General features: G+C 40.3%; 1 protein-coding gene across 3 annotated transcripts in view; it reads left to right on the forward strand.

The window, feature by feature from the left end:
* st14 (ST14 transmembrane serine protease matriptase) overlaps positions 1-23,322 on the forward strand; it is a 66,877-nt gene extending 43,555 nt beyond the window's left edge. For 2 of the 3 annotated variants that reach the window (XM_017491289.3, XM_017491290.3), the window contains exons 10-19: positions 327-436; positions 1,478-1,608; positions 1,842-1,946; positions 3,870-3,977; positions 7,257-7,370; positions 11,612-11,731; positions 12,235-12,415; positions 16,072-16,343; positions 17,446-17,582; positions 22,124-23,322. In XM_017491289.3, the coding sequence (XP_017346778.1) occupies positions 327-436; positions 1,478-1,608; positions 1,842-1,946; positions 3,870-3,977; positions 7,257-7,370; positions 11,612-11,731; positions 12,235-12,415; positions 16,072-16,343; positions 17,446-17,582; positions 22,124-22,285 (1,440 nt within the window). In that variant the 3' untranslated portion in view covers positions 22,286-23,322. Of the gene's footprint in view, positions 1-326; positions 437-1,477; positions 1,609-1,841; positions 1,947-3,869; positions 3,978-7,256; positions 7,371-11,611; positions 11,732-12,234; positions 12,416-16,071; positions 16,416-17,445; positions 17,583-22,123 lie in introns of those variants that run through there. The other variant, XR_008398189.1, reaches the window with a different exon arrangement.
* Positions 23,323-27,887: the final 4,565 nt, after the last annotated feature.

Below are 27,887 nucleotides of genomic sequence, written 5' to 3' on the forward strand. Positions count from 1 at the left end.
AATGTTGTAAGGATTGCTGGGATGCCCTGCTTTACTTACCTTGATCTTGCCATGAAAGTAGTCACTGATGCTGGCATGGCATTAAAAGAACCATAAATAAATAAATACAGTGCTAAACTAGTAGCTACAAGCGTACCTTACTCGTTAGCCGCATTTGCTTCAGTACATTTGAGGTATTGGATATAGTTGTTTTTTTGTTTTGTTTTGTTTTGTTTTATTGTTCAATTCTTCTTTTAAAGATTCAGTTAAGCTGTAGCACAGAAAAGAGGTTGAATCTGTCCTTTACTACACCTTCAGTGCTGACGCTGTGCTTGTGATGTGCTCAGGTCCCTGAAGGCATGAAAATCCGTGTGAAGTTCACCATGTTCCGTCTGAAGGAACCGGGCGTGAACATCCGCGTCTGCAACAAAGACTATGTGCAGATCAACGGCACAAAGTAAGATTTACACGTCATGTCTTTTCATTATGATACACAACCCTTTCTGTTAAACATGCCATTTTATTTTACATGAAATTTTTTATGGTTTCTTACAGTAGAGATGTAATGGTGTATGTTATAGGCAGACAGACTCCATTTTGAAAAACGTGTTTTTTTTTTTTGTTTTTTTTTAGAATATATCTACAGTGACAGCTGAGATTTTCAACCACGTTTTATTCCAACATCGGTGAACTATTTATCGGCTCGTCCTAATTTTCAGTCCAATACCAACAGCATTGTAATGATGTACATCTATTCCCTCACTGTGCTTAAGTTAAGATAGTTTTGGGAATATTTCTACTCGAGTATAAGTGTTTGTTATCTGCTTATCGTACGATATATGGACACGACCGCATTCATTTTCGCAGACCTCGATATCGCCCAATGTGTTCACGTGCGTGTTGGTTTACATAAGAATGAATGTCGCCAACATTTTAGCCATTCGCACTGCTTCTGTCCTCTCGTCTGCTCTAGGGCTGCCAAATTAAAATTCGAACTGAAATATTCGTCAAATTTAAGATAAAAGTGCACATTCCAATGCAAAAAGTGTGCACTTCAATTTAAGATGCGCAGCAAGCGCTAGCACTGATTTAAATTAAAACTGTTATACTGTTGAACACCCCTCTTCATCTCCCTCCACTGGCTTCCCCCCGTCACCCTGGAAAGGAGTAAGTGGTTGAAGATGGATGGAATTTAGTTGATATTTTTCAACCACAATTCCCCGAGTCCAATAAATATGCGTTCCTGTTGACTGGATAATCGTAACACCGAACAGACGGGGTCAGTGTGAGCTGAGTTGTTGAAGTCGCCCTAAACATGTTTTGAAGGCCATAATATGTGGTGGCTTTGGTGCGATGGGTTGTCATTTATTATTATTTTTTCTATTATTATTTATGTCCATGTGTACGTGTGTAATAGTGTACGCGTGTCCATACAGCTAAATTTGCCTACTGCAAATCCTAATAAAGAAGGTGGTGTTCCTTTCTGCTTGTCTGTAAGGTACTGTGGCGAAAGATCCACACTGACTCTGAACAGCAACACCAATGCCATGCTGGTAAGCTTCCATTCGGACAGCTCGTACACGGATAAAGGCTTCAGCGCCCAATACAATGCATACGACCCACAGAACCGTAAGCCGCTCTAGATAATCCTGCTCTAGTATTATTATTATTATTATTATTATTATTATTATTATTATTTCTATATTACATTCAGCAGGTGCACAAACCTTTATGAGTGAACAGTTGAAGATTTTAAGTGGTTGGTTCTGCTTATGTGTTAGAAATGCTGAATGGTTTCATTTAATGTCCATGTTCCTTTGTGTGCTCTTTGTCTGTGTGTCTGTCTGTCTCTCGGTGTGAAGCTTGTCCGGGTAAGTTCACCTGCGCTACAGGATACTGCATTTCCAAAGAGCTGCAGTGTGATGGCTGGAACGACTGTGGAGACATGAGCGACGAGAAAAAGTGCCGTAAGTGCTAGACGAACGGAGCAGCAACACTCGGTCCCGGTTCTCAGAATCACACGAACGCATTTGTTTTTGTCAACGTTCAGATGTGATCAGTTATGCATGTGGCAGTATTAAAGCGATAGCAGACCTGCCGATGTTTACGGATTTCGCAGTGTACGCATCTTGGGAATAGCAGACTTCTTTATTCCTCCTCATTTAAAAGGCAGATGAGCCAAGCAACAAATGAATCTGGAATGGTTGAGAATTATGCAGGTGTTTTGAACTCTCCGATATTACTTGACGCACTGAAAGCCCTGTCCCTTTCCCCCATCTCGATTTAGTAATATTTTGACCAACGCTTTTGATTTTGCCACTGGAAGGATGCATCGACACTGTACCCTTGCTTTCTGTCATGCTAAATGGAGAATGTTCGGCTCGGCTAACATTGGACAAGTATAGTTCAATATATATCGGGTAGCTATATTTATTACAGGTGCCACCGGACATTTTCAGTCAAAAATGGATTAAAAATGGCACCTTCGGTTTTCGGCTGAAAGAGGAAAAAAAAAAACCCAGTCTAAAGTGTACTGTCCACACTTTATTTCTTGGTGGACAGCAGCACAGACGTGTTTGAATAGAATTGAGGGAAGGAAAAGGCAGGAAAGAATGAGGGAAGGAAGGAAAGGCAGGAAAGAAGGAGGGAAGGAAAGGCATGAAATGCTGGAAGGTAAGAAAGGCAGGAAGGAAGGAAAGGCAGGAGGGAAGGAAAGGCAGGAAGGGAAGAGGGAAGGAAGGAAAAGGCAGGAAGGGAAGAGGGAAGGAAGGAAAAGGCAGGAAGGAAGGAAGGAAGGAAAAGCGGGGAGGAAGGAGAAAGCAGGAACGAAGGAAAAGGAGGGAAGGAAGGAAAAGGCAGGAAAGAAGGAGGGAAGGAAAGGCACAAAATGCTGGAAGGTAAGAAAGGCAGAAAGGAAGGAATGAAAAGGCAAGAGGGAAGGAAAGGAAGGAAGGAAAGGCAGGAGGGAAGGAAAGGCAGGAAGGCAGGAGGGAAGGAAAGGCAGGAAGGGAGGAGGGAAGGAAGGAAAAGGCAGGAAAGAATGAGGGAAGGAAAGAATGAGGGAAGGAAGGAAAGAATGAGGGAAGGAAGGAAGGAAAGGCAGGAAGGAAGGAAGGAAAGGAAGGAAGGAAGGAAGGAAGGAAGGAAAGGCAGGAAGGGAGGAGGGAAGGAAAAGTAGGAAGTAAGGAGGGAAGGAAAAGTAGGAAGTAAGGAGGGAGGGAAGGAAAAGGCAGGAAAGAATGAGGGAAGGAAAGAATGAGGGAAGGAAGGAAAGGCAAGAAGGAGGGAAGGAAAGAATGAGGAAAGGAAGGAAAGGCAGGAAAGAAGGAAGGAAAGAGGGAGGGAAGGAAAGGCATGACATGCTGGAAGGTAAGAAAGGCAGAAAGGAAGGAATGAAAAGGCAAGAAGGAAGGAAGGAAAGGCAGGAGGGAAGGAAGGAAAAGCAGGAAGGAAGGTGGGGAGGAAGGAGAAAGCAGGAACGAAGGAAAAGGCAGGAAGGAAGGAGGGAAGGAAAAGGCAGGAAGGAAGAAATGAAGGAAAAGCAGGAATGAAGGAGGGGAGGAAGGAAAAGGCAGGAAAGAAGGTAGATAAAGTAGAAATAAAGGAAACTGCCATGGAACAGGCATAAACAGTATAAAAATTCTGCTAACTTGGGTAACCGTCGAAACGGGTATAAAGACTGTTTTTGTCTACACTAATGTCGTAGTGTGCTGTAGTTTAGGATGTCTAATAGAAGTATTTTAGCACACTGATAGTGCAAACATTTCAACATTCTGGTCTCTAGGCTGAGAAATAGTGACATTTATTTCAAGGTGACGTGTTCACTCAATGTCTTTCTGTATTAAGAATCTGAGTTGATACGTCTGTGTCCCCCCCCTCCCCCCCAATAGAATGTGAGGAAGACCATTTTATATGTGACAATGGCATGTGTAAACCTAAGTACTGGCTGTGTGACCAAGTGAACGACTGCGGAGACAACAGTGATGAACGAGACTGCGGTGAGTATTTTCTTTTTCACCTCATCAAAAAATATTCAACTACTATTGTATTCCATATTTCATTTCCTTTCTGAACAGGATGGAAGTATTGTCCTGTAACCAGTATGCCCATTATTGACCTTGATAACTGTCGCAATCCTCTGACTGGATCCAGTTAGTGGTATTGAGCCCTTTCCCCATAGCCCGTCTTCCATACATTCCTCGGGCAGCAGTTTTAACTCTGCTAACTGTTCTGCACGATTCGGTCCATTTAAAAAAAAAAAAACATGGGAGATGCAAATGTAAACATTATTCAGTCCATACAGGATTTCAGAGCAACTCCTGTGCTTGATTTTGTTGTGGCTTTTTTCAAAAATTTGTGATTTTATTTATTTATTCATTTTATTTATTTTGCAGAAAACTACTTGAATTGACGAAATTGCTATTGCAAGAAATAGTTTTTCACGGTTTTTCATAGTGATGTTTGCTGGTAAATGAGACCTTTTAGTGTTATTCGTGGTCTATGCATGTGACTCAAAGAGGGCTTGGACTGAATATGCATCGTCATGACGTCACATGACGCGTCTTGGTCCAAATCTGAGGAAAATCCACGGTGAATAAATTTAAAAAATAAATAAATAATTGCAAACTCCTCCGAATATTGCGGAGTATGCCCGGTTTTGTGTTCATTTCTGTGATCGTGAAATCGTGGAGGGACTGATTATTTGATTATTGCTGTTTTGGGGTACATAACAGTATCAAAGCGTGTAATTGGAACTCAGGAAGCAGAATTGTGAACTTGCGTTCTCTGAGATGGACCCATCCAAGATTTCAAATTCTGCAACCTCTGAGGATCGCGCTCTGTATCCTGAATTCCTAGGAAGTCAGGATACAGTGCAGAAGGAATGAGTTGAACGTCAGCTTACAATATGCCTTTTGTTGATGACCGTGGTATATAATCGATATACAGTAGATGTGCATATTGTATTGATCATTTATTTGAAAAAAACATTATAGGTTAAAAAATGTGTTCGCACAGGTTTCCTCCAGGTTCTCCAGTTTCCTCCAATTGTCTAACAGGTAGATTGTCTAACTACGCTAAATGAGCCCTAGGTGTGTCTGTGTGGTGCTCTGAGATGGACTGGTGTCCCTTCCATGGCAAATTCTCCCACCTTATACTTACTGTTACCACGGCTCTGGATCCACAGTGGTTACCATCGATGGATGATTAACTATTTAAACAATCTCTCTCTCTCTCTCTCTCTCTCTCTCTCTCTCTCTCTCTCTATCTATCTATCTCATCTCTCTCTCACTCCTTATCTCTCTCTCTCTCCCTCTCTCTCTCTCTCTCTCTCTCTCTCTCTCTCCCTATCTATCTATCTATCTATCTATCTATCTCTCTCTCTCTCTCTCTCACTCCCTATCTCTCTCTCTCTCCCTATCTATCTATCTATCTCATCTCTCTCTCACTCCTTATCTCTCTCTCTCTCTCTCCCTATCAATCTATCTATCTATCTATCTATCTCTCTCTCTCACTCCTTATCTCTCTCTCTCTCTCTCTCCCTATCAATCTATCTATCTATCTATCTTTCTCTCTCTCACTCCCTATCGCTCTCTCTCTATCTATCTATCTCTCTCTCTCACTTCTTATCTCTCTCTCTCCCTATCTATCTATCTATCTATCTATCTATCTATCTATCTATCTCTCATCTCTCTCTCTCACTCCTTATCTCTCTCTCTCTCTCTCTCTCTCTCCCTATCAATCTATCTATCTATCTTTCTCTCTCTCACTCCCTATCGCTCTCTCTCTATCTATCTATCTATCTATCTCACTTCTTATTTCTCTCTCTCCCTATCTATCTATCTATCTATCTATCTATCTATCTATCTATCTATCTCTCATCTCTCTCACTCCTTATTTCTCTCTGTCTCTCTCTCCCTATCTATCTATCTCTCTCGCCCTATCTCTCTCTCACTCCTTATCTCTCTCTCTCCCTATCTATCTATCTATCTATCTATCTATCTATCTATCTCTCATCTCTCTCTCTCACTCCTTATCTCTCTCTCTCTCTCTCTCTCTCCCTATCAATCTATCTATCTATCTTTCTCTCTCTCACTCCCTATCGCTCTCTCTCTATCTATCTATCTATCTATCTCACTTCTTATTTCTCTCTCTCCCTATCTATCTATCTATCTATCTATCTATCTATCTATCTATCTATCTATCTCTCATCTCTCTCACTCCTTATTTCTCTCTGTCTCTCTCTCCCTATCTATCTATCTCTCTCGCCCTATCTCTCTCTCACTCCTTATCTCTCTCACTCCCTATCGCTCGCTCTCTCTATCTATCTATCTATCTATCTCTCTCACTTCTTATCTCTCTCTCTCCCTATTTCTCTCTGTCTCTCTCTCCCTATCTATCTATCTCTCTCGCTCTATCTCTCTCTCACTCCTTATCTCTCTCTCTCTCTCTCCCTATCTATCTATCTATCTCTCTCTCTCTCTCTCTCACTCCTTATCTCTCTCTGTCTCTCTCTCCCTATCTATCTATCTATCTATCTCTCTCTCACTCCTCTCTCTCTCCCTATCAATCTCTCTCTATCTCTCTCTCTATCTATCTATCTATCTATCTATCTATCTATCTATCTATCTCTCTCTCTCTCACTATCGCTCTCTCTCCCTCCTTATCTATCTATCTATCTATCTATCTCTCTCTCTCTTGCCCAATCTATCTCTCTATCTCTCGCTCTCCATATCTATCCATCTATCTATCTCTGTCTCCCTATCTATCCCTCTATCTATCTATCTATCTATCTATCTCTCTCTCTCCCTATCTATCTCTCTCGCTATCTCTGTCCCTCCCTCCTTATCTCTATCTATCTATCTATCTATCTCTCTCTCTCTCTCACTCCTTCTCTCTCTCCCTATCAATCTCTCTCTCTCTCTCTCTCTCTCTCACTCCTTCTCTGTCTCTCCCTATCAATCTCTCTCTCTCTCTCTCTATCTATCTATCTCTCTCACTATCGCTCTCTCTCCCTCCTTATCTATCTATCTATCTCTCTCTGTCTTGCCCAATCTATCTCTCAATCTCTCGCTATCCATATCTATCCATCTATCTATCTCTGTCTCCCTATCTATCCCTCTATCTATCTATCTCTCTCACTATCGCTCTCTCTCCCTCCTTATCTATCTATCTATCTCTCTCTGTCTTGCCCAATCTATCTCTCAATCTCTCGCTATCCATATCTATCCATCTATCTATCTCTGTCTCCCTATCTATCCCTCTCTCTCTCTCTGTAGCCTGTGGGAGGAGTCAGTTCCGTTGTGGAGATGGCACTTGTTTGCCTCAGACTGTAATGTGTAACGGGAAGAAAGACTGTGCAGATGGCAGCGATGAGGCCTCCTGTAAAGAGTGTAAGTGAATTTCCACACACCCATCTGTTTATTTAACATCATTGCGATGCTTTTCAATGCTTCAACATGACTATCAGAATATTCACTTCAGTGCACCTAGAGTGCTCAGAACACGTTTCACAGTAGGAGAAGTTCTGCAAAGTTCTGTTTTCCATCATCTTTGCTGAAGACAGGACAGACTTGATGGCATGAAGACTTCAGTTTTCCAACAAGGGTCTGTTTTCGACGCCCTGATGTACTCATAGATACGTGCATTAACACTGTATGACTGTATAACACTGTATTAATTTTGAGAATCCTAAAAGATTCCTATAATCCTAGAGCAAAATCTGTCGTCATTGATCGCTAGTTCGACGTGTTCCCCGATAACCGATTAATGGCCATCACGATCAAATTGTTCCTCCGATTAAATTCTGGCAGAATCAGAAGATTTGAGACGGAGTCCTACTCCGTGCGAGTCTTCTCGTGTGCGTCCGTTTTTCACGTCTTGACCGTCGTACAGTCCGATATCAATAACAACTGAGATCCTACAGTGTGACATGGCTTACAGTGGGGATTGAGTTCGTACAGTCTGATAAGCAACAGTCACAAAGGACTATTCAAAATCCACACACACACTATTCAAAATCCACACACACACTATTCAAAATCAATACACGCACACTATTCAGAATCAATACACACTCTATTCAAAATCCACACACACACTATTCAAAATCAAGACACACTCTATTCAAAATCAATACACGCACACTATTCAAAATCAATACACACACACTATTCAAAATCAATACACACACACTATTCAGAATCAATACACACTCTATTCAAAATCCACACACACACTATTCAAAATCAATACACACACACTATTCAGAATCCATACACACACTATTCAGAATCCATACACACACTATTCAAAATCAATACACGCACACTATTCAGAATCCATACACACACTATTCAAAATCAATACACGCACACTATTCAAAATCAATACACGCACACTATTCAGAATCCACACACACACACTATTCAAAATCCATACACACACTATTCAAAATCAATACACGCACACTATTCAGAATCCATACACACACTATTCAAAATCCACACGCACACTATTCAGAATCAATACACACACACTATTCAAAATCCACACACACACTATTCAGAATCAATACACGCACACTATTCAAAATCAATACACGCACACTATTCAGAATCAATACACGCACACTATTCAAAATCCACACACACACTATTCAGAATCCACACACACACTATTCAAAATCCATACACACACTATTCAAAATCCACACACACACTATTCAGAATCAACACACACACTATTCAAAATCCATACACACACTATTCAAAATCAATACACGCACACTATTCAGAATCCATACACACACTATTCAAAATCCACACGCACACTATTCAAAATCAATACACACACTATTCAAAATCCACACACACACTATTCAGAATCCATACACACACTATTCAAAATCCACACACACACTATTCAAAATCAATACACGCACACTATTCAAAATCAATACACACACACTATTCAAAATCCACACACACACTATTCAGAATCCATACACACACTATTCAAAATCCACACGCACACTATTCAGAATCCACACACACACACTATTCAAAATCCATACACACACTATTCAAAATCCACACACACACTATTCAGAATCAACACACACACTATTCAAAATCCATACACACACTATTCAAAATCCACACACACTATTCAGAATCAACACACACACTATTCAAAATCAATACACGCACACTATTCAAAATCAATACACGCACACTATTCAAAATCAATACACGCACACTATTCAAAATCAATACACACACACTATTCAAAATCAATACACACACACTATTCAAAATCCACACACACACTATTCAAAATCCATACACACACTATTCAAAATCCACACGCACACTATTCAGAATCCACACGCACACTATTCAGAATCCACACACACACACTATTCAAAATCCATACACACACTATTCAAAATCCACACACACACTATTCAGAATCCACACACACACACTATTCAAAATCCATACACACACTATTCAAAATCCACACACACACTATTCAGAATCAACACACACACTATTCAAAATCCATACACACACTATTCAAAATCAATACACACACACTATTCAGAATCAATACACACTGTGAAAAATCAACACACACACACTTCAAAATCAACACACACTTCAAAATCAACACACTATTAAAAATCCACACACACACTCACTATTCAAAATCAAAACGCACACTATTAAAATTCAACACACACACACTATTAACAATCGCACCGTGTGCACCCGGCTTAACACATCGTTCCAAAATCCCCCGTAGAAGTTCTGTTGGGTTGAGTCGTTGAGACGTGGTGATTGTGAAGGCCATATCCTGTGATTCACATCATATTCATCCACATTAAACCATGCCAACTTTGGACCTCAGAACACGCCAGTAAAATTCTCCCACAGCATAACCGAGTCACTCATTTTCATATGAATCGTCGAGCCATTTTGGGTGGATGAATGTTTTTGATGCATCTGCTTTGTTCTGAATAAGTTTAGTTATTTATTTATTTAAAAAAAAAAATTTTTAACGGCTGCTATTCATTTTAAAGCACAAACAGGACGCACTAGTGTCCAGATGGCTGTATGTTGCTCATTTCAGAATGATCTCATGAGCTGCTGGTAGGCGTACACCTGCTGCCAGTTTTGACTCAGTTATGTACAGAACGAACAGACAAGTGGTAAAAGTTTATGACTTGCTTGGTGTTTACGGAGTTGAATCATCACATCGAATCATCCTTCAGTTTGTGTCATATATATATATATATATATATATATATATATATATATATATATATATATATATATATATATATATATATATATAATCAGCAGTTCCGATGGATCACGTGTCTCTGGCTGTGCTGTTAAAGAGAAGCCAGCGTTTTATTTTAACAGGTGGTCTTTGGGACAAATGTGGCTCTTTACAATGTTTTAAGTTGCCTGTATCTGATGGATAATTAGCACAGGGTTTCTAAAATCTGTACCAGCAAACAGGAAATGATGTCACTTCTGCTTTGACCATTAAAATTGAATTAAAAAGTATTAAAAGTAGATATTTGAATCGCCGCTCTGTTTTTCCTCAGTCCTGTTGGGTAAGGTTTGATAGTACTTGATTGGGTTATTTAAATGGCAAAAGAAATATTCGAAGACATGGTCAGAAGGAAGGGAGAACTCGAGATTTTTGGAAAGGAAGGGAAGAAAGGAAGGAAGGAAGGAAAAGCAGAAAGATGGGTTGGAAGGAAGAAAAGGTAGAAATGAAGGAGTTAAAAGGTAGGAAGGAAAGGAATGAAAAGGACCGACAGGAAGGTAAGAAAAGGAGGGAGTGAGGAAGGCATGGTAGAAAGGTAGGAAGGGCAGAAATGGAGGAAGGAAGGAAGGCAGAAAGATGGGTAGGAACGAAGAAATGAAGGAATGAAAAGGACAGAAAGGAAGGAAGGAAAAGAAAGAAACAAGGAAGGCATGGTAGAAAGGAAAGAAGCAAGGAAGGCATGGTAGAAAAGAAAGAAACAAGGAAGGCATGGTAGAAAGGAAAGAAACAAGGAAGGCATGGTAGAAAGGAAAGAAACAAGGAAGGCATGGTAGAAAGGAAAGAAGCAAGGAAGGCATGGTAGAAAGGAAAGAAGCAAGGAAGGCATGGTAGAAATGAAGGAAGGATGGGAATGAAAGGCAGAAAGATGGGTAGGAAGGAAGAAATGAAGGAATGAAAAGGACAGAAAGGAAGGAAGGAAAAGAAAGAAACAAGGAAGGCATGGTAGAAAGGAAAGAAGCAAGGAAGGCATGGTAGAAATGAAGGAAGGATGGGAATGAAAGGCAGAAAGATTGGTAGGAAGGAAGAAATGAAGGAATGAAAAGGACAGAAAGGAAGAAAAGAAAGAAGCAAGGAACGCATGGTAGAAAGGAAGGAGTGAAAGCAGAAAGATGGGTATGAAGGAATGAAAAGGCAGAAATGAAGGAAGGAAAGGAAGGAAGACTGAAACGAAGGACAAGGGAAAACGAAAGCAAGGAATTGCAGTATACTGGAGGTAGATTTTATTTTCTTCCTCCACATTTATCATCACCTCTCTCTCTCTCTTTTTTTTTTTTTTTTCCTCCTCCAGCTGCTGGAATTTGCACAGATTTCACCTTCCATTGTGCAGACGGCCAGTGTGTGAACAAGCTCAACGCTGAGTGTGATAAAGTCAGCGACTGCTCAGATGGTTCTGATGAGCAGGGCTGTGGTGAGTCAGTGTCCATCACTGCTTCCCTGTTAGCCTCAGCATCATTTTTTAATGATGTCTTCCGCTCTAATTTTCACACTGACCTCACACTGATCAGTAATGAGCTGATGGTTTGATTCAGGTGCTTTAGTGCATTTAGCCCTAGTATTGAGCTGTTAAAACACGTATTGAATATTATAACCACTTATTCTAGAGGTTGGACAACAATGGAGTATTTTCACAGATGACCTGACTACAGTTTATTCTGGTAGCTAATTAACGTTATTTGTTGCCAACAAGCCAGCTAGTTGTGCTAGCCAATTAGCAAGTCCTTGTACATAGTTTAAAGGAAATAACAGCTACAACAACAGCAACAGTACTGAAAGAGTGGGGCAAAGAATGAGCTCATTATTTTATATATATATATATATATATATATATATATATATATATATATATATATATATATATATATATAATATTTGTTGTTTGTTTGTTTATTTTTGTTTGATTGTTTGTTTCAGGTTGTGGGGTGCGACCATACAAACACAACCGGATTGTTGGGGGGCAGAATGCTGATGTGGGTGAATGGCCATGGCAGGTCAGCCTACACTACGGAACCAGTGGGCACGTCTGTGGCGCCTCCATTATCTCCGAAAAATGGCTGCTCAGTGCCGCTCATTGCTTTATGACTGGAGATCCTTCGTAAGTCGAAAAGAAAAATCTATATTTCAGAGTCTATGCCCAAAGGCGGTCGGTTAAACAAAACATGTGGTGTCTGATATGATGGAGGTTTATGTCTATTAAAAAAAATCTAATCTTTGCTTGAGTGCAGAAATGTTCATACCTTTACTGTACCGTATGGTATAACATACTTGGGTGCATCCTGTTATGGGAAAGTTCGATAGAGAGTTTCTCAAAGTGCCCCGAGGATCATTTTCTAATAACAGCGCAATTCCTTTTCTTTTTTTTTGGATTTATTAAAGAATGAAACATTGTGCCTTTTATCCATTCTAACAGGTTCCTTTAACAGGTCAATCTTAAAACGGCAATAAATAGTCATTTCCTCTCTTGAATTTCTAAGACACTAATAAGACAAATAATCCACCTTACAGAGAAGCTGCAACATGTAACACAATGGTCACCAACCCTGTTCCTGGAGATCTACCTTCCTGAAGACTTTCGCTCCAACCGAAATCATGTCCACCTAACCGTCTAATTAGAAGCCTCGAGAAGTTATCAACTAAAACGTGTGTTAGATTTTGGTTGGAGATGAAACCTGCAGAAAGATTGATCTCAAGGGTAGATCTTTCCCGTGGAGGAAAACTTGACCATTATGTTTTTATGGTGTTAAAAAGTGCTGAAACTGGAGACTCCTTCCACGTAAAATGTTAAATAAACATTTCCTCACAGCATCAGCGTATTCATAGTTCTAGGTTTTTCTTTGTTAAATACCAGTGAATTTTAGACTGTTAATTAACTGGCTTAGACTATGTGGTGTCAACTTACAAGTCTACTAGTCCAGGATCTTGTATCAGAACTGGACTACTGTAACGCACTACTCCTGGGTCTCCCAGCCAGCTCCATCAAACCCCTTCAGATGATTCAGAATGCAGCAGCACGCCTTGTCTTCACCCAGCCCAAAACGACCCATGTCACACCCCTCTTCACCTCCCTCCACTGGCTTCCTGTAGCTGTCCGTATCAAATTGGAACAGCACCCCCTATCTCAACACTCTTTAAGTCCCTGTGAGTAAGAATGCTGCAAATCATCCCATACTGAAATCATCGTGCAGCTTGTACTTCAGAAGCCTCTCCAGCAGGTGGAGCACTAAAGCTGTTTTTGCCCAGGACTTCAGATTTCCTTCACTGTCGTTGTGCTGCTTTTCAGCTCATTACCACGCAGTGTCACGTGAGTTTTAGAGCAGAGAAATACAGAAATATGCGGTGTAAGGGGACTCAAAAAACCAGGATGGGGAAAACAATGCGCTAAAGTGTGACAGTGTGAAGCGGTGTGCTAAAGTGTGAAATGCACTAAAGTGTTTCACTTTGTTCCTTCATGGGCCTTGGAGAGAAAAAATGCCATGCTACAATCTCCTGGAAAAAAAAGGACTCAAGGGATTTTAGCAGCAAAAGTTTCAAATTAGCCCAAGAAAACATTTAGATTTGGATTTTGAAGAGCTCTTAGTAGAGTTGGGGTTCTCGATCCCAGAGTATATAACAATAACAACATAAACAGACATCCCACCTCTCCTGGAAGTTCCCGGAGTCTCCCATATACTGGTAGCGGCTCACTGGCGGCCGCAAATTATATACAACGTCCTGGAAATCTTTTTTTTTTTTTTTTTAGAGCAAGCGAGAGACCAGAAAATTTCTAATAGTAGGGGCATCGAGCGAGTGGCTAAACTGAGAGCGTATCCTGATTGGTCTCTCTTTCTGCTAGCTAGACCTACAGTATCAGTTATCTCTGTGGGCGGACTTTAAAATGGACTTCTCTCTCTCTCTCTCTCTCTCTCTCTCTCCCCGTTTTCAGTTCATCCATCAGTTCAGTGTACTGGTATAGTTCAGTATCACTGTTATGCAGCGTCATGGCAGACTGTCCCAAAAAAAAAAAAAAGGAAATACAAAACGCACTTCACCCCAGACTACACTAAAGTGTACCCTGCTTAATAGGAGTCAAAAATAATGACAGTTTTGCAAGTTTTCAACAGCGACTTTTCGATTGCCCGTGACTGTAAAAGACATGTTGCGCTGAGTTCAACAGGCGTCATTTGTTCATAGCTAAGGTTATTTAAACTAGCTGCCTAAACTGTGGGCGGCTGTGGCTCAGTTGGTTGAGCGGGTTGTCCACTAATCGTAGGGTTGGCGGTTCGATTCCCGGCCCACGTGACTCAACATGCTGAAGTGTCCTTGGGCAAGACAGCACCTTGCATGCAGCTCTGCTACCATTGGTGTGTGTGTGTGTGAATGGGTGAATGAGACACAGTGTAAAGCAGTGCATACCATTTAGCTGCCCAGCTGCTAAGGAGCTACTCTATTGATGTCCTGCATGATGAGGCCAAACTCCCTGTAGACTTGCTTAAAGTTGTAATAGAATATTAAAAAAAAAAAAAAAACTAAACAAGTCGAATATAATATAATATAACACATTTTAATGTCACATTTAGCATTTAGCTATTAGCATTGAGACTACCAACAGAATGCCTAAAAATGAGTGTGTTTATATATAAAATGTATGCCTGTGTGTTCAAATGAGTTTTTGCAGGGTGGGATGTCAGCATAAAATTAAGATAACAAGAAATTAATGAATGTCTCACTGCGGCTTGGACGGTCAAATAAATACACACACATCATGTCAAAATGCAGGTCTGGCCGAGTATTCATGCAAACACGGTTGGTTTTGTCTTAAGTGAATGTAAACAGGAAAAAATCGGGGGGGGGGGGGGTGTCGATACAGCATAATGGATCTGTGCATTAGGTTTTAAAGTCACAGCAGTCTAATCAATCTTCTGCTGTGTTTCATTAATGTTCATCAAACAGCAAAAAACAAAGATCAAATCACTCGCTCACTCCTTTGACTGAATAACTTCAGTAAATTTAATAAGAATCGCTGTATATGTCATACAGTGAAGTCTGTTTTATTTTACATTTAATTGCTTTATTCAGTTTCTGTAGTATTTCTTACTTGATTACTGGTAGATCTACCTGAGAAAACGTTTCATTATTGTGAAATAAGATCGTAGTCATATCGCCCACCCCTAAACATTAGCATTTGCTGATTCCAGTCTTGAATTTCATGTGAAATGTACTTCTTAATGTAGTAAATATCATAAAGCCTGCTGATAGGGATTTTTTTTTTTTTTTTTATGAAAAAAGTTACCAGAACAGAGCTGTGTTCAGAAATGAGTTTGTTGTCAGTCATAGACGGATTAAAAGCAGTAATAAAGCATGAAGCTTGTTGTTTTGACATGCTGCTAAATGTAACTCTACTCTGCACTCTCTCTCTCTCTCTCTCAGCCTATAGATATAACTATCGGGGAGAGACATCAAATCATTGAAATGTCAACTACACTTATGTTGCCATTGGTTTGTGAAGATTAAAATAGTAATGTAATCAAGTCCAACTTGGCCCCTTTTAGACTTTGACTCGATTGGTTAAGGACTTGGTCCCGACTCGAACTCGACAAAGGTGGACTCGGACCCAGCACTAGTTCTTAGATATCGAAGACATTAAATATCCAAAATCAAAAATACTAAAACCTCAAATAATTAAAACCAGCTCAGTTCAATCTCACTTTCTCTTCTTCTATATCTTACAATTGTTAAGGCTTTAAGGATAACCTCGCCACTCTCCATCCATAGGTACCGTGAGCCATCGAGTTGGTTGACATACAGCGGTATGAATGATCAGCAAAAGGAGGAAAAAGATGTGCAGATGCGAGAGGTGAAGACCATCATCACGCATATGAACTACAACCAGATGACATACGATAATGACATTGCAGTACTGGAACTGAAGGAGCCTCTGGTGTTCTCCAGCACTGTTCATCCAGTGTGTCTGCCCTCCAGCTCACATGTGTTCCCACCTGGGATGCCCTGCTGGGTGACTGGCTGGGGGGCACTCAGGGAGGGAGGTGAGTAATGAGGCGATCAGGGAGTAAGGTGAATGAAGAAAGGTGCTCAGGGATGCAGATCAGTGAGGGGAGGTGAGTGAAGGGAGATATTCAATGAAGGGAGGTGCTCAGGGAGGGAGGTGAGTGAAGGGACATGTTCAGGGAGGGAGTTGACTGAAGGGATATGTTCAAGGAGGGAGTTGAGTGACAGGAGGTGTTCAGGGAGGGAGGTGAGTGACAGGAGGTGTTCAGGGAGGGAGTTGAGTGACAGGAGGTGTTCAGGGAGGGAGGTGAGTGACAGGAGGTGTTCAGGGAGGGAGTTGAGTGACAGGAGGTGTTCAGGGAGGGAGTTGAGTGACGGGAGGTGTTCAGGGAGGGAGTTGAGTGACGGGAGGTGTTCAGGGAGGGAGTTGAGTGACGGGAGGTGTTCAGGGAGGGAGTTGAGTGACAGGAGGTGTTCAGGGAGGGAGTTGAGTGACAGGAGGTGTTCAGGGAGGGAGGTTAGTGACAGGAGGTGTTCAGGGAGGGAGTTGAGTGACAGGAGGTGTTCAGGGAGGGAGTTGAGTGACGGGAGGTGTTCAGGGAGGGAGGTGAGTGATGGTAGATGTTCAGGGAGGGAGGTGAGTGATGGTAGATGTTTAGGGAGGGAGGTGTGTCAAGGGAGGGTTGTGTGTGAAGGGAGGTGTTCAGGGAGGGTTGTGTGTGAAGGGAGGTGTTCAGGGAGGGTTGTGTGTGAAGGGAGGTGTTCAGGGAGGGTTGTGTGTGAAGGGAGGTGTGTGAGTTTTAGTTATTTAGTTATATTTTGTCCTCTCATACCTTTCTTGTTTTCTATCTCTGTCTCCCTGCTTGTGCTGAAATGGTGCTCCCTATTCTGTACAAAGTGCATTCTCTCTCTCTCTCTCTCTCTCTCTCTCACACACACACACACACACTCTCTCTCTCTCTCTCTCTCTCTCTCTCTCTCTCTCTCTCTCTCTCTCTCTCTCTCTCTCTCTGACTTTTTTTTTTTTTTTTTTTTGCATTTTGTCTCAGCTTACCTTGAGTCCAAGTTTAGTCACATTTATATTGGAATCAAAGATCAAAGCTGTGTGTGTGTGTGTGTGTGTGTTTGTGTTCATTCCAGGACAGACCGCAACAGTTCTGCAAAAAGCAGAGGTGAAAATCATTAATGACACAGTGTGTGATTTGGTAACGGAGGGTCAAGTGACTTCACGCATGTTGTGCAGCGGCTTCCTTGCTGGAGGTGTGGATGCTTGTCAGGTATGCGTGCGCGCGCACACACACACACACACACACACACACACACACACACACACACACACACACACTAAACATTGGTAATAATATATGCATAAACTGTACATATACACACATTGTTCTTCTTTTTCTCAGTTCTCTTTATATGGTCTCTAAAATGTATTTTTTTGGCATGAGCATATTTAGTTTACATACAGTATTCAAATAATCACTGAAATGACAAGAACTGTATATAATAAAAGAACATCCATCTCTGCTGCACTGCTGACACAGACTCTCCTCTTCCCCTCTTTTTCTCTCATTATCTCTGTGACAGAACGCATATCTTTTAGCTTTTTCCCCCTATCTTTCTCCCTTTGTGTTAAACTAAATGGACATATCTATCAATTTGAATGGTTGTACATGAACGTTTCTGCTACGCACTGCCTGATGTGGAGTTTAAATGTTAATTTAATCAGGACATTCTTGAAATCGAGGCATAATTGAGTAAGACATCATTATTTAAATCCAGCTAGAATTAAGGCAGTAAAATCTGTTCTTGTATGAGAAAGTCTTATAGAAGTTCATATCTCTCTGAGATTTGGGGAATTTTATCTTAATAAAAGATCAGCAATAAATTAAAATGTATGAAAATTGAAATCAGACACCAGTTTGATATGCTGTGATTCAGAGCTGGTTTAACTGGATATATAAGGATAAGGTAAGTGTTTTAAAAAGATGTGAACAAAGGCCACGCCTCCATCACTGTGACTGACACTCACAGAGGCCATGCCTCAATTTCTGGGATTGACAGACACAGAAACCACACCTCCTCCACGCCGACATTCAGATAAACAGATGTCACCAATGTGATTGATGGGCACATAGGCCACACCTTTCCACTGGGATGCATAGAAACATAAGCCAGACATCATTCAGTGGAACTGATGGACACAGAAGCCACACCCTCTTCACAGTGACTGACTGACACATAAACCATGCCTTCTGCACTCTGACTATGCTCCTCCCACTGCAACCAGCAAACACAGAAGCTACGCCTACTCCACTCCTACCTTGACAGAGCCATGCCCCTCCCACCTTGACTGACACACATAAGCTATGTCCCTCCCACTGTGACTGATGAATACAGAAGCCACACCTTCTCCACTGTGACTGATGAATACAGAAGCCACACCTTCTCCACTGTGACTGATGAATACAGAAGCCACACCTTCTCCACTGTGACTGAACGGCACAGAAGCCACACCTTCTCCACTGTGACTGAGAGGCACAGAAGACACGCCTTCTCCACGGTGTCTGACCGGTGCAGAACCTATTCCCCTTCCACTGCAACTGACAGACAGAGAAGTCATGCCCCACTCACCTCGACTGACAGACATGCAAGCTATGCCCCTCCCACTGTGACTGATGAATACAGAAGTTACGCCTCCTCCACTGTGACTGACAAACACAGAAGTCACACCTCCTCCACGGTACTGAATACTCAGAAGCCACTCCTCTTCCAGTGTGACTGATGAATAGAGAAACCACACCTTCTCCACTATGACTGTCAAAGACAGAAGCCACACCTCCTTCACCACGACTGGCAAACACAGAAACCACACCTTTTTCACTGTGACTGACAAAGACAGAAGCCACGCCTCCTTCACTGTACTCAAAGACCCATTAGCCACACCTCCTTGATTGTGAGAAGCATTTTCCTGGCCTTTTAGGCATGCAGCTAATCAGTTGTGTTTTCTTTGGAAGCCCACAAAATGTAAATATGACCCAGACTTTGTACCTCATTCTCCAAGAGTGTGTGAGTTTGTGTGCGCGTGCGTGCGTGCGTGCGCGTGTTCACACTCATGCTGCAGGAGTATAATTGTTGTCCTCTGCTCCCTGATATGAAAATCAGCCCGATTTCCATAATTTCTTCTCTGCTCTGTGTTGTTATTCATCCTCTCTTCCTCGTACTCGTCTGCTCTTTCCACCCCTAATCTCCTTCTCTTACTCCTCTGTCTGTTTCCTTCTTCCTCTATCTCCCCAGTCTGTCTCTTCGTCTAATTCACTCTCATGTGCTGGCTCGTCCGCTCACGTTCTCTCATTTCAGCTTCCAATCCAAACAGGCTTTATTGCCTGCACTGTTTACGCAGCAATATTGCCAAAGTAATTAACGGCGAAATTGTATTACGCCTAAAACAAATCATTCCGGGGTAATAGCGACGAAATGAAATGGAACAATAAATAATATGGCTAAATTAGAAGTACGATATGATGGATGACAAGTGATCATCATAATAATAATTAAATTCTCTGTCTGTGCCTCACCCACCTACAGCTCTTCTCACTCATTATCATCTCGCTCGCTCGTTTTTTGCCTTTTGTCTCATTTTCAGTTTTGCTCATTTGTCTTTCCCCGTTTTGTTTCATTAAAAGGAACAAATCAAATGTCCACGGTGTCCTGCTTACCTCAAATATACTCGCTCAGCTAGTACGCGTTGAGTTCTTTAATCATGCTCCGGAGCTGCAAGACTAGTGTAAAGTCCTAACTTACTTACTTACATCAGGTCTTTCACCCATCTCCCTCAAACCGCATGCATCTCTTCAGTGATTTCACACAGACAGGACTCGGCATTACTCCGAGAAATGCGTGACTAACTGTAATAAACATGAATGAAAAGTCACTGCTTGGCGGAACGCTGTAACCTTTCGAGGCGGCCATCTTGGAGCAATGGAATCATGTTTTCCTGTAGCGCAGATTATTGTTCCGCTGAAGAGCTCTAGGGCGGTGCAATAAAAGGGTTCATGGCCCCTTATTGTAGTTTATGTCACTCACTGTTACCAGGAAATGATGCTGAATAAATTTTCTTATTCTTCTGTCGCATGAAGGAATCCAACACTTCATTGTGGGACATTTATTGCTTTATGATTTTAAAAAGTGTGGTTATTTTTCACCATCACTGAAGTGTTTTATTCCTCTTATAGCCCTGTAGGATTTGATATATTTCTGCATAAATATGAGGTAAAACGTCATCAGATTTTCACACAAGTCCTAGAAGTAGATGAAGAGAACCCAGTTAAACAAATAAGACAAAAATATTATACTTGGTGAGGTATTTTTTTGATGAAAATGATCCAATATGACATATCTGAGTGGCAAAAGTATGTGAACGTTAGCTTTCAGTATCTGGTGTGACCCTCTTGTGCAGCAATAACTGCAGATAAATGTTTGGGGTAAGTGTTGATCAGTCCTGCACATGGGCTTGGAGGAATTTCGGCCCGTTCCTCAGTACAGAACATCTTCAACTCTGGGATGTTGATGAGTTTCCTCACATGAACTGCTTGCTTCAGGTCTTTCCACAACATTTCTACTGGATTAAAGTCAGGACTTTGACTTGGCCATTCATAAACGTTAACTTTATTCTTCTTTAATCATTCTTTGGTAGAATGACCTGTGTGCTTAGGGTCGCTGTCTTGCTGCATGACCCACTTTTCTCTTCAGATTCACTTCACAAACAGACGTCCTGACGTTTTCCCTCAGATTTCACTCGGACAATTCAGAATTCATTCTTTCATCGATGTTCCACCGTACGCTTTTCACGTTACTGAGAAACACGAAGCGCAAACTCCGCTGTCTTAAAGACTTTCCCTGTGTCAGAAAACTTACTGACTGGTACAAAGCACTGACACTGGAGACTCCTTCCATAAATGTTAAATAAATGTCTTCTTGGGGAAAAAGTCCACATATCAGTGATTATATGTTGTTGTTTTTTTTTTTTTTTACTGTTAAATAACGTAATGTTTTTAAAACTTAATGTATTTTTACTCTTGGATCATCCAGAAGTTACTATAGAAACGATGATGTCATCAAAACAAGCAAATGAATATAGGCGTATTGTCAGGGCTGCTGTTATAGTAAAAGAAACGTGTTATTTAAAAAGAGATTATGAAGCAAGTATTTGAAAATGTAGGGATATCATTACAGAAAAGATTCTGGGCGATGTAGACTTCCAACAAGTCCTTGTAATGCTCGCACACAACTAAAGAAGCTGCTACATTTATGGTATGACATACAAGGTCAACAGAAAATGTTATCCTTTTTTTTTCTTTTTCTTTTTTTTTTTTTTATATAAACATATTCCCCTTTTCTATTTGTCCTTTATCTCTTCATTTAATATTGTTTTTATCTCCTTTTCCAGTTTCGTTCTTCATTTCAGCTTTTTCCGTGCCTCATTTTTCTTTTCCTGTTTCTGGCTCTTTTTTTTTTTTTTTTTTTTTTTTGCATATTAATTTTTCAATCTACTTCCTCTCTTTTCCTCTATTAATCTTGTTCCTGTATACTTGCTTACTGTTCTTTCTCTTTTATCTTATCTATTAATATTTATCCATATACTTTTTTGTTCTCACCTCTTACTGTCTTCTATTAATCTTTCCAGTTTCCATTTTTATTTATCTTTTTCCACCTGTTCTTTTTGTTACACATAATCTTGTCTTCTCTCTGTGTGTGTGTGTGTGTGTGTGTGTGTGTGTGTGTGTGTGTGTGTGTGTGTGTGTGTGTTGTGCAGGGTGACTCAGGCGGTCCTCTGGTTTGTCTGTCCGAGGCTAATATTTGGTTCCAGTGTGGGATAGTGAGCTGGGGAGAAGGCTGTGCGCGCCGCAATAAACCTGGCGTCTACACACGACTCACAAAGTTCCGTCAGTGGATACATCAACACACTCAAGTGTAGCAACGGGATGAGCTCCGGGACGACAAGATGCCCAGTGTGTATGCCTAATTGGATGATTGGCCGTGTGTGTGTGTGTGTGTGTGTGTGTGTGTGTGTGGGTGATTTGCCAAATGATCCTCATGGACGGACGCTTCTATTTTTTTATATTGCCGAGCCTAAAGCTTAAACGACAAATCTTGTTCTCGTGCCTCTATTATCATGAGGAACTTTATAAATATAGAATTTTATTAATAAATGATATACTAAATAATAATGGACACCAAAGGGTTTCAGTTAATTAGACTGAAAACCTTTGTGGTTTCCTGTATGATGATTTATTACTGACATCGTTTGTTTGCTATGCTAACATCTTTATAAGCATGTGGATGACTTTTGTTTTCCTGCATTGACATCAAGACTTTTACGTCTGAGCAGAATCCACAGATACACCCTGTACATCCTTCTCCAAATCAGTTTGGAATTTAAAAATGCGTTTGTGAACTCTTTTTCTGTCACTGGTGACGACAAGCTTCTGTGCAGTCTAGAAATTTCTACAGCTCTCCTGTAAAGCCGGGCCTTTTTTAAAATTTTTTTTAAATAAACACTTTAAAACTGTTCGCTCTCAAGATGCTCAGCCAGTGGACTGCAGGATTAGACAAAAATGGGCCATTTCACTCAACCATTTGCCCAAGCACTCAAGGTCACGTTGGGTCATCTGGCACTCCGCATGCTAACACCCTGACTAGCTCAGCCGGAGGTGTTCTCTAAGCAGTGACCTTATGGATGAATCTGCAGATGATCTCTCACAGCATGAGGATCAAGAGTTCCTCACAAGACTGCCAAATGTTTATTTTTGTTGTTGTTGTTTTTTTTTTTAATGGTTATATTTTGTATAACAACATAAAACTTCTGTTCATATCTGCAGTACTTTTTGCATTTTCAGTTGCGGTGATTGATGGACATTTTCACTATAGGCTATTATGGCTCTTATTATGTGCTGCTGTTTTGCTTTTATGTCTGCTTTTAAGTGTTATATAAAGATTATCTGTCCAATATCAGTCCAGTAGTTTTATATCTAATGAATATTACAAGACTTTTAAAATCCCTGAATCTACTGACCAGCCTTACGGTTATAGTGCTAGCTGATGAGATGCCATAATATATATTTTTATTAACTTTCCTTTTTTCGTAGTAAGAACGTATAACCATAGGTTTTTCCATCTAGTCATTTTAAATCATTACTACTACTATTACTACTACTAATAATATAATATAATTAGGATATTATGCTTCCCATGTAGATGAACACTACCCAGTGCTTGTAATCTGTCGTTCATGCAGAACTTTTCACCTGCCGACATCAGACAATTTTATATTCAAATTAATGGGATTCATGTTAAACATCCAGCAAGGTTCAAATAACAAAAAAATACAAGTAAGAGGTTAAACAGTTGAGGGAGTGCTGTTATTGGAAAATACTCGATGATGTGTGATCGAGATAGAGAGTACTTTATTGATCCCCTAGGGGAAGTATGATGTCACAACAGCCACAACACAAGAGCAACAGGGACTTAACAGTTCACAAGACTTTAAAAATGCACAATAAACTCACAATATACACCACAAATAAGACTGAATAAAAATATATAAATATAAATAGCTCTCCAAGTTGTTTACAGACTAAGATTCCTGTACAGGTAGTGGTGCACGCCGACATGAAGTACAACCTGCGTTACTGTTACCATCCAAATGCTGATTATTTTCCAATAACAGCACCTCTTGGACGTGCTTATTCCTCTCATTCCACAGCAATCTCCAAAAGATTGAACCTTTCCAGTTAGTTTTTCCTCTCTCTCCACCGTGAAGACTTTCCATCGTTGGAAAATGTAGTAACGAAGCTCTGTCATTGAAGACTCCTTCTAGAAATTCTGAATCGTCCTCATTTTACCGAAAACTTTGCCATTTCAAACGGTTAGTCATGTTTTTCAAATTTACATTAATGTTAATTTGGAGCATCCACCATACAAGTCCCTGTGAATGAGTTGTTGCTATAGAAACAGTCATGTATTAGCCTTGTGTTGCAGCCAGCACTTCTGTCAGAGCTCTATTAATCTGTATAAAATGAATCAACACATACTGACCAATCAGATTGGAGAATTCAGCAGCACTATGGTATGTATAAGAAATATGACACTGATCAAACTAATCTGAGAAATGTGAGAGTGGATGTGGCCTAATATTCTAATTGCACACTTGATTGACATCCCTCTATCTAACTAAACTCAATGGCATATTCCGGGAGGATCAGGATCAGGAATAGGATCGTGCCATCCTGCACTGCTCTCACTAGTTAACTTTCGATTTGTAAATTACAGGGTTACTTAGATTACTCTTGTGGTTGGTGAATGAAGCTAATGCAAGCTTTGAATCAGATTAGCCCCGCCCCCTTTTTTCATGTGATATACCAATTTTGGCTAGCATTAACCAAATTAAAAAGCAATCACTGAGTTCGGTTCTCAGGCCTTTTTTTTGTTGTTTGTTTGTTTTTTGTTTTTTTGCTATTGTTAATAAAGTAACATTCACAGTCAAATGGATCAGGCTTTCAGTGTCACGACTTTCAGGCTCTTTCAGTTTGAGTTTAATTACAAATTCTTACAGATTCTTATGGAATCATTACCTGTTCAGGCCTGGCGTAATGTTATTAGTGTCGCTATTTTAAATTTCCTTATTACTCCATGCAGTCATACGCCATCAATACACTGTCGAACACCTTATACAAGGCAAAAAAAGATAGATGGCATCCAGAATAGTGGAGCTCGTTCCCGTTCAGTTTGTATTCACAGCTGAATTATTATTCTGCTGTTTCAAATTGGTTTCAAATTCCAATTCGTCAGGTTGTCAGGATATTTCTTTATTTTGCTGTGTAGTACAGCCTTTTAAATATTACTGTTCTACAGATATTTCATGGAGATCTGTCTTGTTCAGAAGTCATCTCTGAATGATGAAAATGGATTGGAATTAGATCTGATAAAGTATTTTTCCCCTGTCGAAACAAATCACAGCTTATGTCTGATTCAGAGAGTTGGAAAAGTTCTCAGGCTTCGTGTTATTTAGTAGCAAATATTCTGTCTCGAAAACAGTGGAGGGAAAAGGAAGTGCTGGTAAGACAAGTAAGATCTGTATTTATTGACTAGAAAGTTCTGGTTTAAAATCTTAGGACTGCCAGCCTTTTTTTGGGAGGGGGTTCCCTTAACTGCTCGGCTTGGATTGTGTTTTTCCTCGGGTGCACCAAAGTGAATAAATGTAAATGCTGTTTGTGGCATTACAGCAACTTTGGCATCAATTCCATGGTGTCAGTATCCACCTTTGTCTGACCAGCTGCCAAAAATAACCAACCACTACTAATGCTACATTGTAGATATGTTATCCTTAATAAAATAACGCAACAGTAATGCAATATTAAACTCTCAAACCTTCATGTATCACTGTATTCATATTCATTGAAGCAATAAGTAAGCTGGAAAATATCTTACCAGCTAACAAACATGGTCTAACAGTTTGGTCAGCTCTGCCTACGGTTTAGCATCTTGCAGCCCATCAGACCAAACTGGATTTAAAGCAGCAGTACATAACTTTGAGGCCTCTCTGGCAGAAATGTCTTTGCAACAACTCAAAAATGGAAGAATATTTTATATACACAATGCAGAATTGATCGATTGGGGCAAATGGCAAGTCAATACACACTCGAGACGTATTTAAGACGTGCCAAATAAAATGTCTGCTGAGGAAATAATTATCTGATGCAAATCACTAAAATAACTTGGACGATTAGCAAGAAAAAAGCCGCATTATTTTTCAAATCCCATTAAATTCTGGAGCTGTGGTCACTTTTAGAGAGCTAAGCCAGTGTTTATTTATCATCTCTCTTGCTCAGGCTCTGTCGCACTTTCTTTTTGCTTACCAGCTCTCTATATGAGTTGGCTTTTTGGGAGTATTGTCATTAATCAGTGTCTCTGGTTCAAACCGCTCTCAGAACATTACCAAGAATACTAGCAAGACTTTTAGACCTCAGACTGTCCCAGGATAACACATGAGTCAATAAACACCAAATTAAGCCCAAACCCAACTTCTCTGACTTCTCTGTCCCTGGGTGAGAGCCAGTTGATTTTTCCTCATTTATACTCCTGACCTAATAATGGCACTTTTTAAACCATTAAGAAATTTTATATACTGCAGCTTTAAACTCCTAACCTGAGAGGCATGCTGTCACATAAATCTGTATGGTTATGTTGCTTCTGAAGGTGAAGGTGACTAGAAAAAGCCTTAGTGATCACTGTTCAGCTTTTAATTAAAATTATAATTATCCGAATGTTCCAATTAAACAAAAGAAAAGGGATCAATATCTATTAAATGTTACACGGTGGTGAGATGGAATGGTGCGCTGTATTTTTACGCCTTGCGAGTGAACGTTTATTTATTTGTTTATTTATTTGTTTATTTTTAATTGATTGAATTATAGCAGCCATTTGACCATGTGAAGTGCAGAAAGGCAGTAAAATGAAGAAACATACTGGACTTTTTATCTAATATTTCAGGTCTCACAGCTCTAGTAAAGTTGGATTAATATATACTATAAATGTATGTGGAAACCTGTCCATCACAACCATATGTGGGTCTTCCCCAAACTGTTACCACAAAGTTCGAAGCACACGATTGTACAGAAAGTCTTTGTATTCTGTAGCATTTACAATTTCCCTTCACTGGAGCGAACAGGTCCAAACCTGAAGACATGGTTTGCCAAGGTTGGAGTGGAAGAACTTGCACGAACTACACAGAGCCTTGACCTCAACCCCACTGAGCACCTTTGGGATGAACCGGAATGCTGACTGCACACCAGGCTTCCTCATCCAACATCAGTGCCTGACCTAATGCTTCACTAATGCTCTTGTGGCTGAATGAGCACAAATCCCCACAGCCACACTCCTAAATCTAGTTGAAAGCCTTCCCAGAAGAGTGGAGCTTATTATAACAGCAAAAGGAGACTAAATCTGTAACAGGATGCTCAAAAAAGCACATAAGTCTGTGATAGCTAGGTGCCCACAAACCTTTGGCCATATATAGTATATAGTTTTTTGTCCTCTAGGCTCATGAGTTTGTATTTTTGGTCAGATATGAAACCTGTGCGACAAAAAAAAAAAAAGAAAAAAAAAAAAGACCACGTTCATTAACGTGAAGGACACATTTACAGCAATACGTTTACAGAGTTCATTTAATCACCCCTGCCTGATCAGGGGTCTCGGTGGACTACTTGTTTATATTTTGGAAAACAGTACTAATTAAACTCATTAGAAAATATCATCGGCATTATTTATTTATTTAAATCTCTATTTCAGAAAATAACTTATTGTTTAGTCTACACTATGTTTAAATCCAAATACATAAAAAGCAAGAAAGAAAAAGACAAAAAAAAAAAAAAAAACCCTTCTGCTTTAGGCCACGCCCACTTCGGGTTTAATTCGGAATACTGATATGGATTGGATATTTGGAGATACAGATAGTATTAAGTATGAGTATTACACTCATAATTAATACATTCTTCTATTTCCCAGGATAGCTTCATAAT

The sequence above is a fragment of the Ictalurus punctatus genome, chromosome 17, assembly GCF_001660625.3.
Source record: "Ictalurus punctatus breed USDA103 chromosome 17, Coco_2.0, whole genome shotgun sequence".
In the NCBI taxonomy this organism is placed as follows: Eukaryota; Metazoa; Chordata; class Actinopteri; order Siluriformes; family Ictaluridae; genus Ictalurus; species Ictalurus punctatus.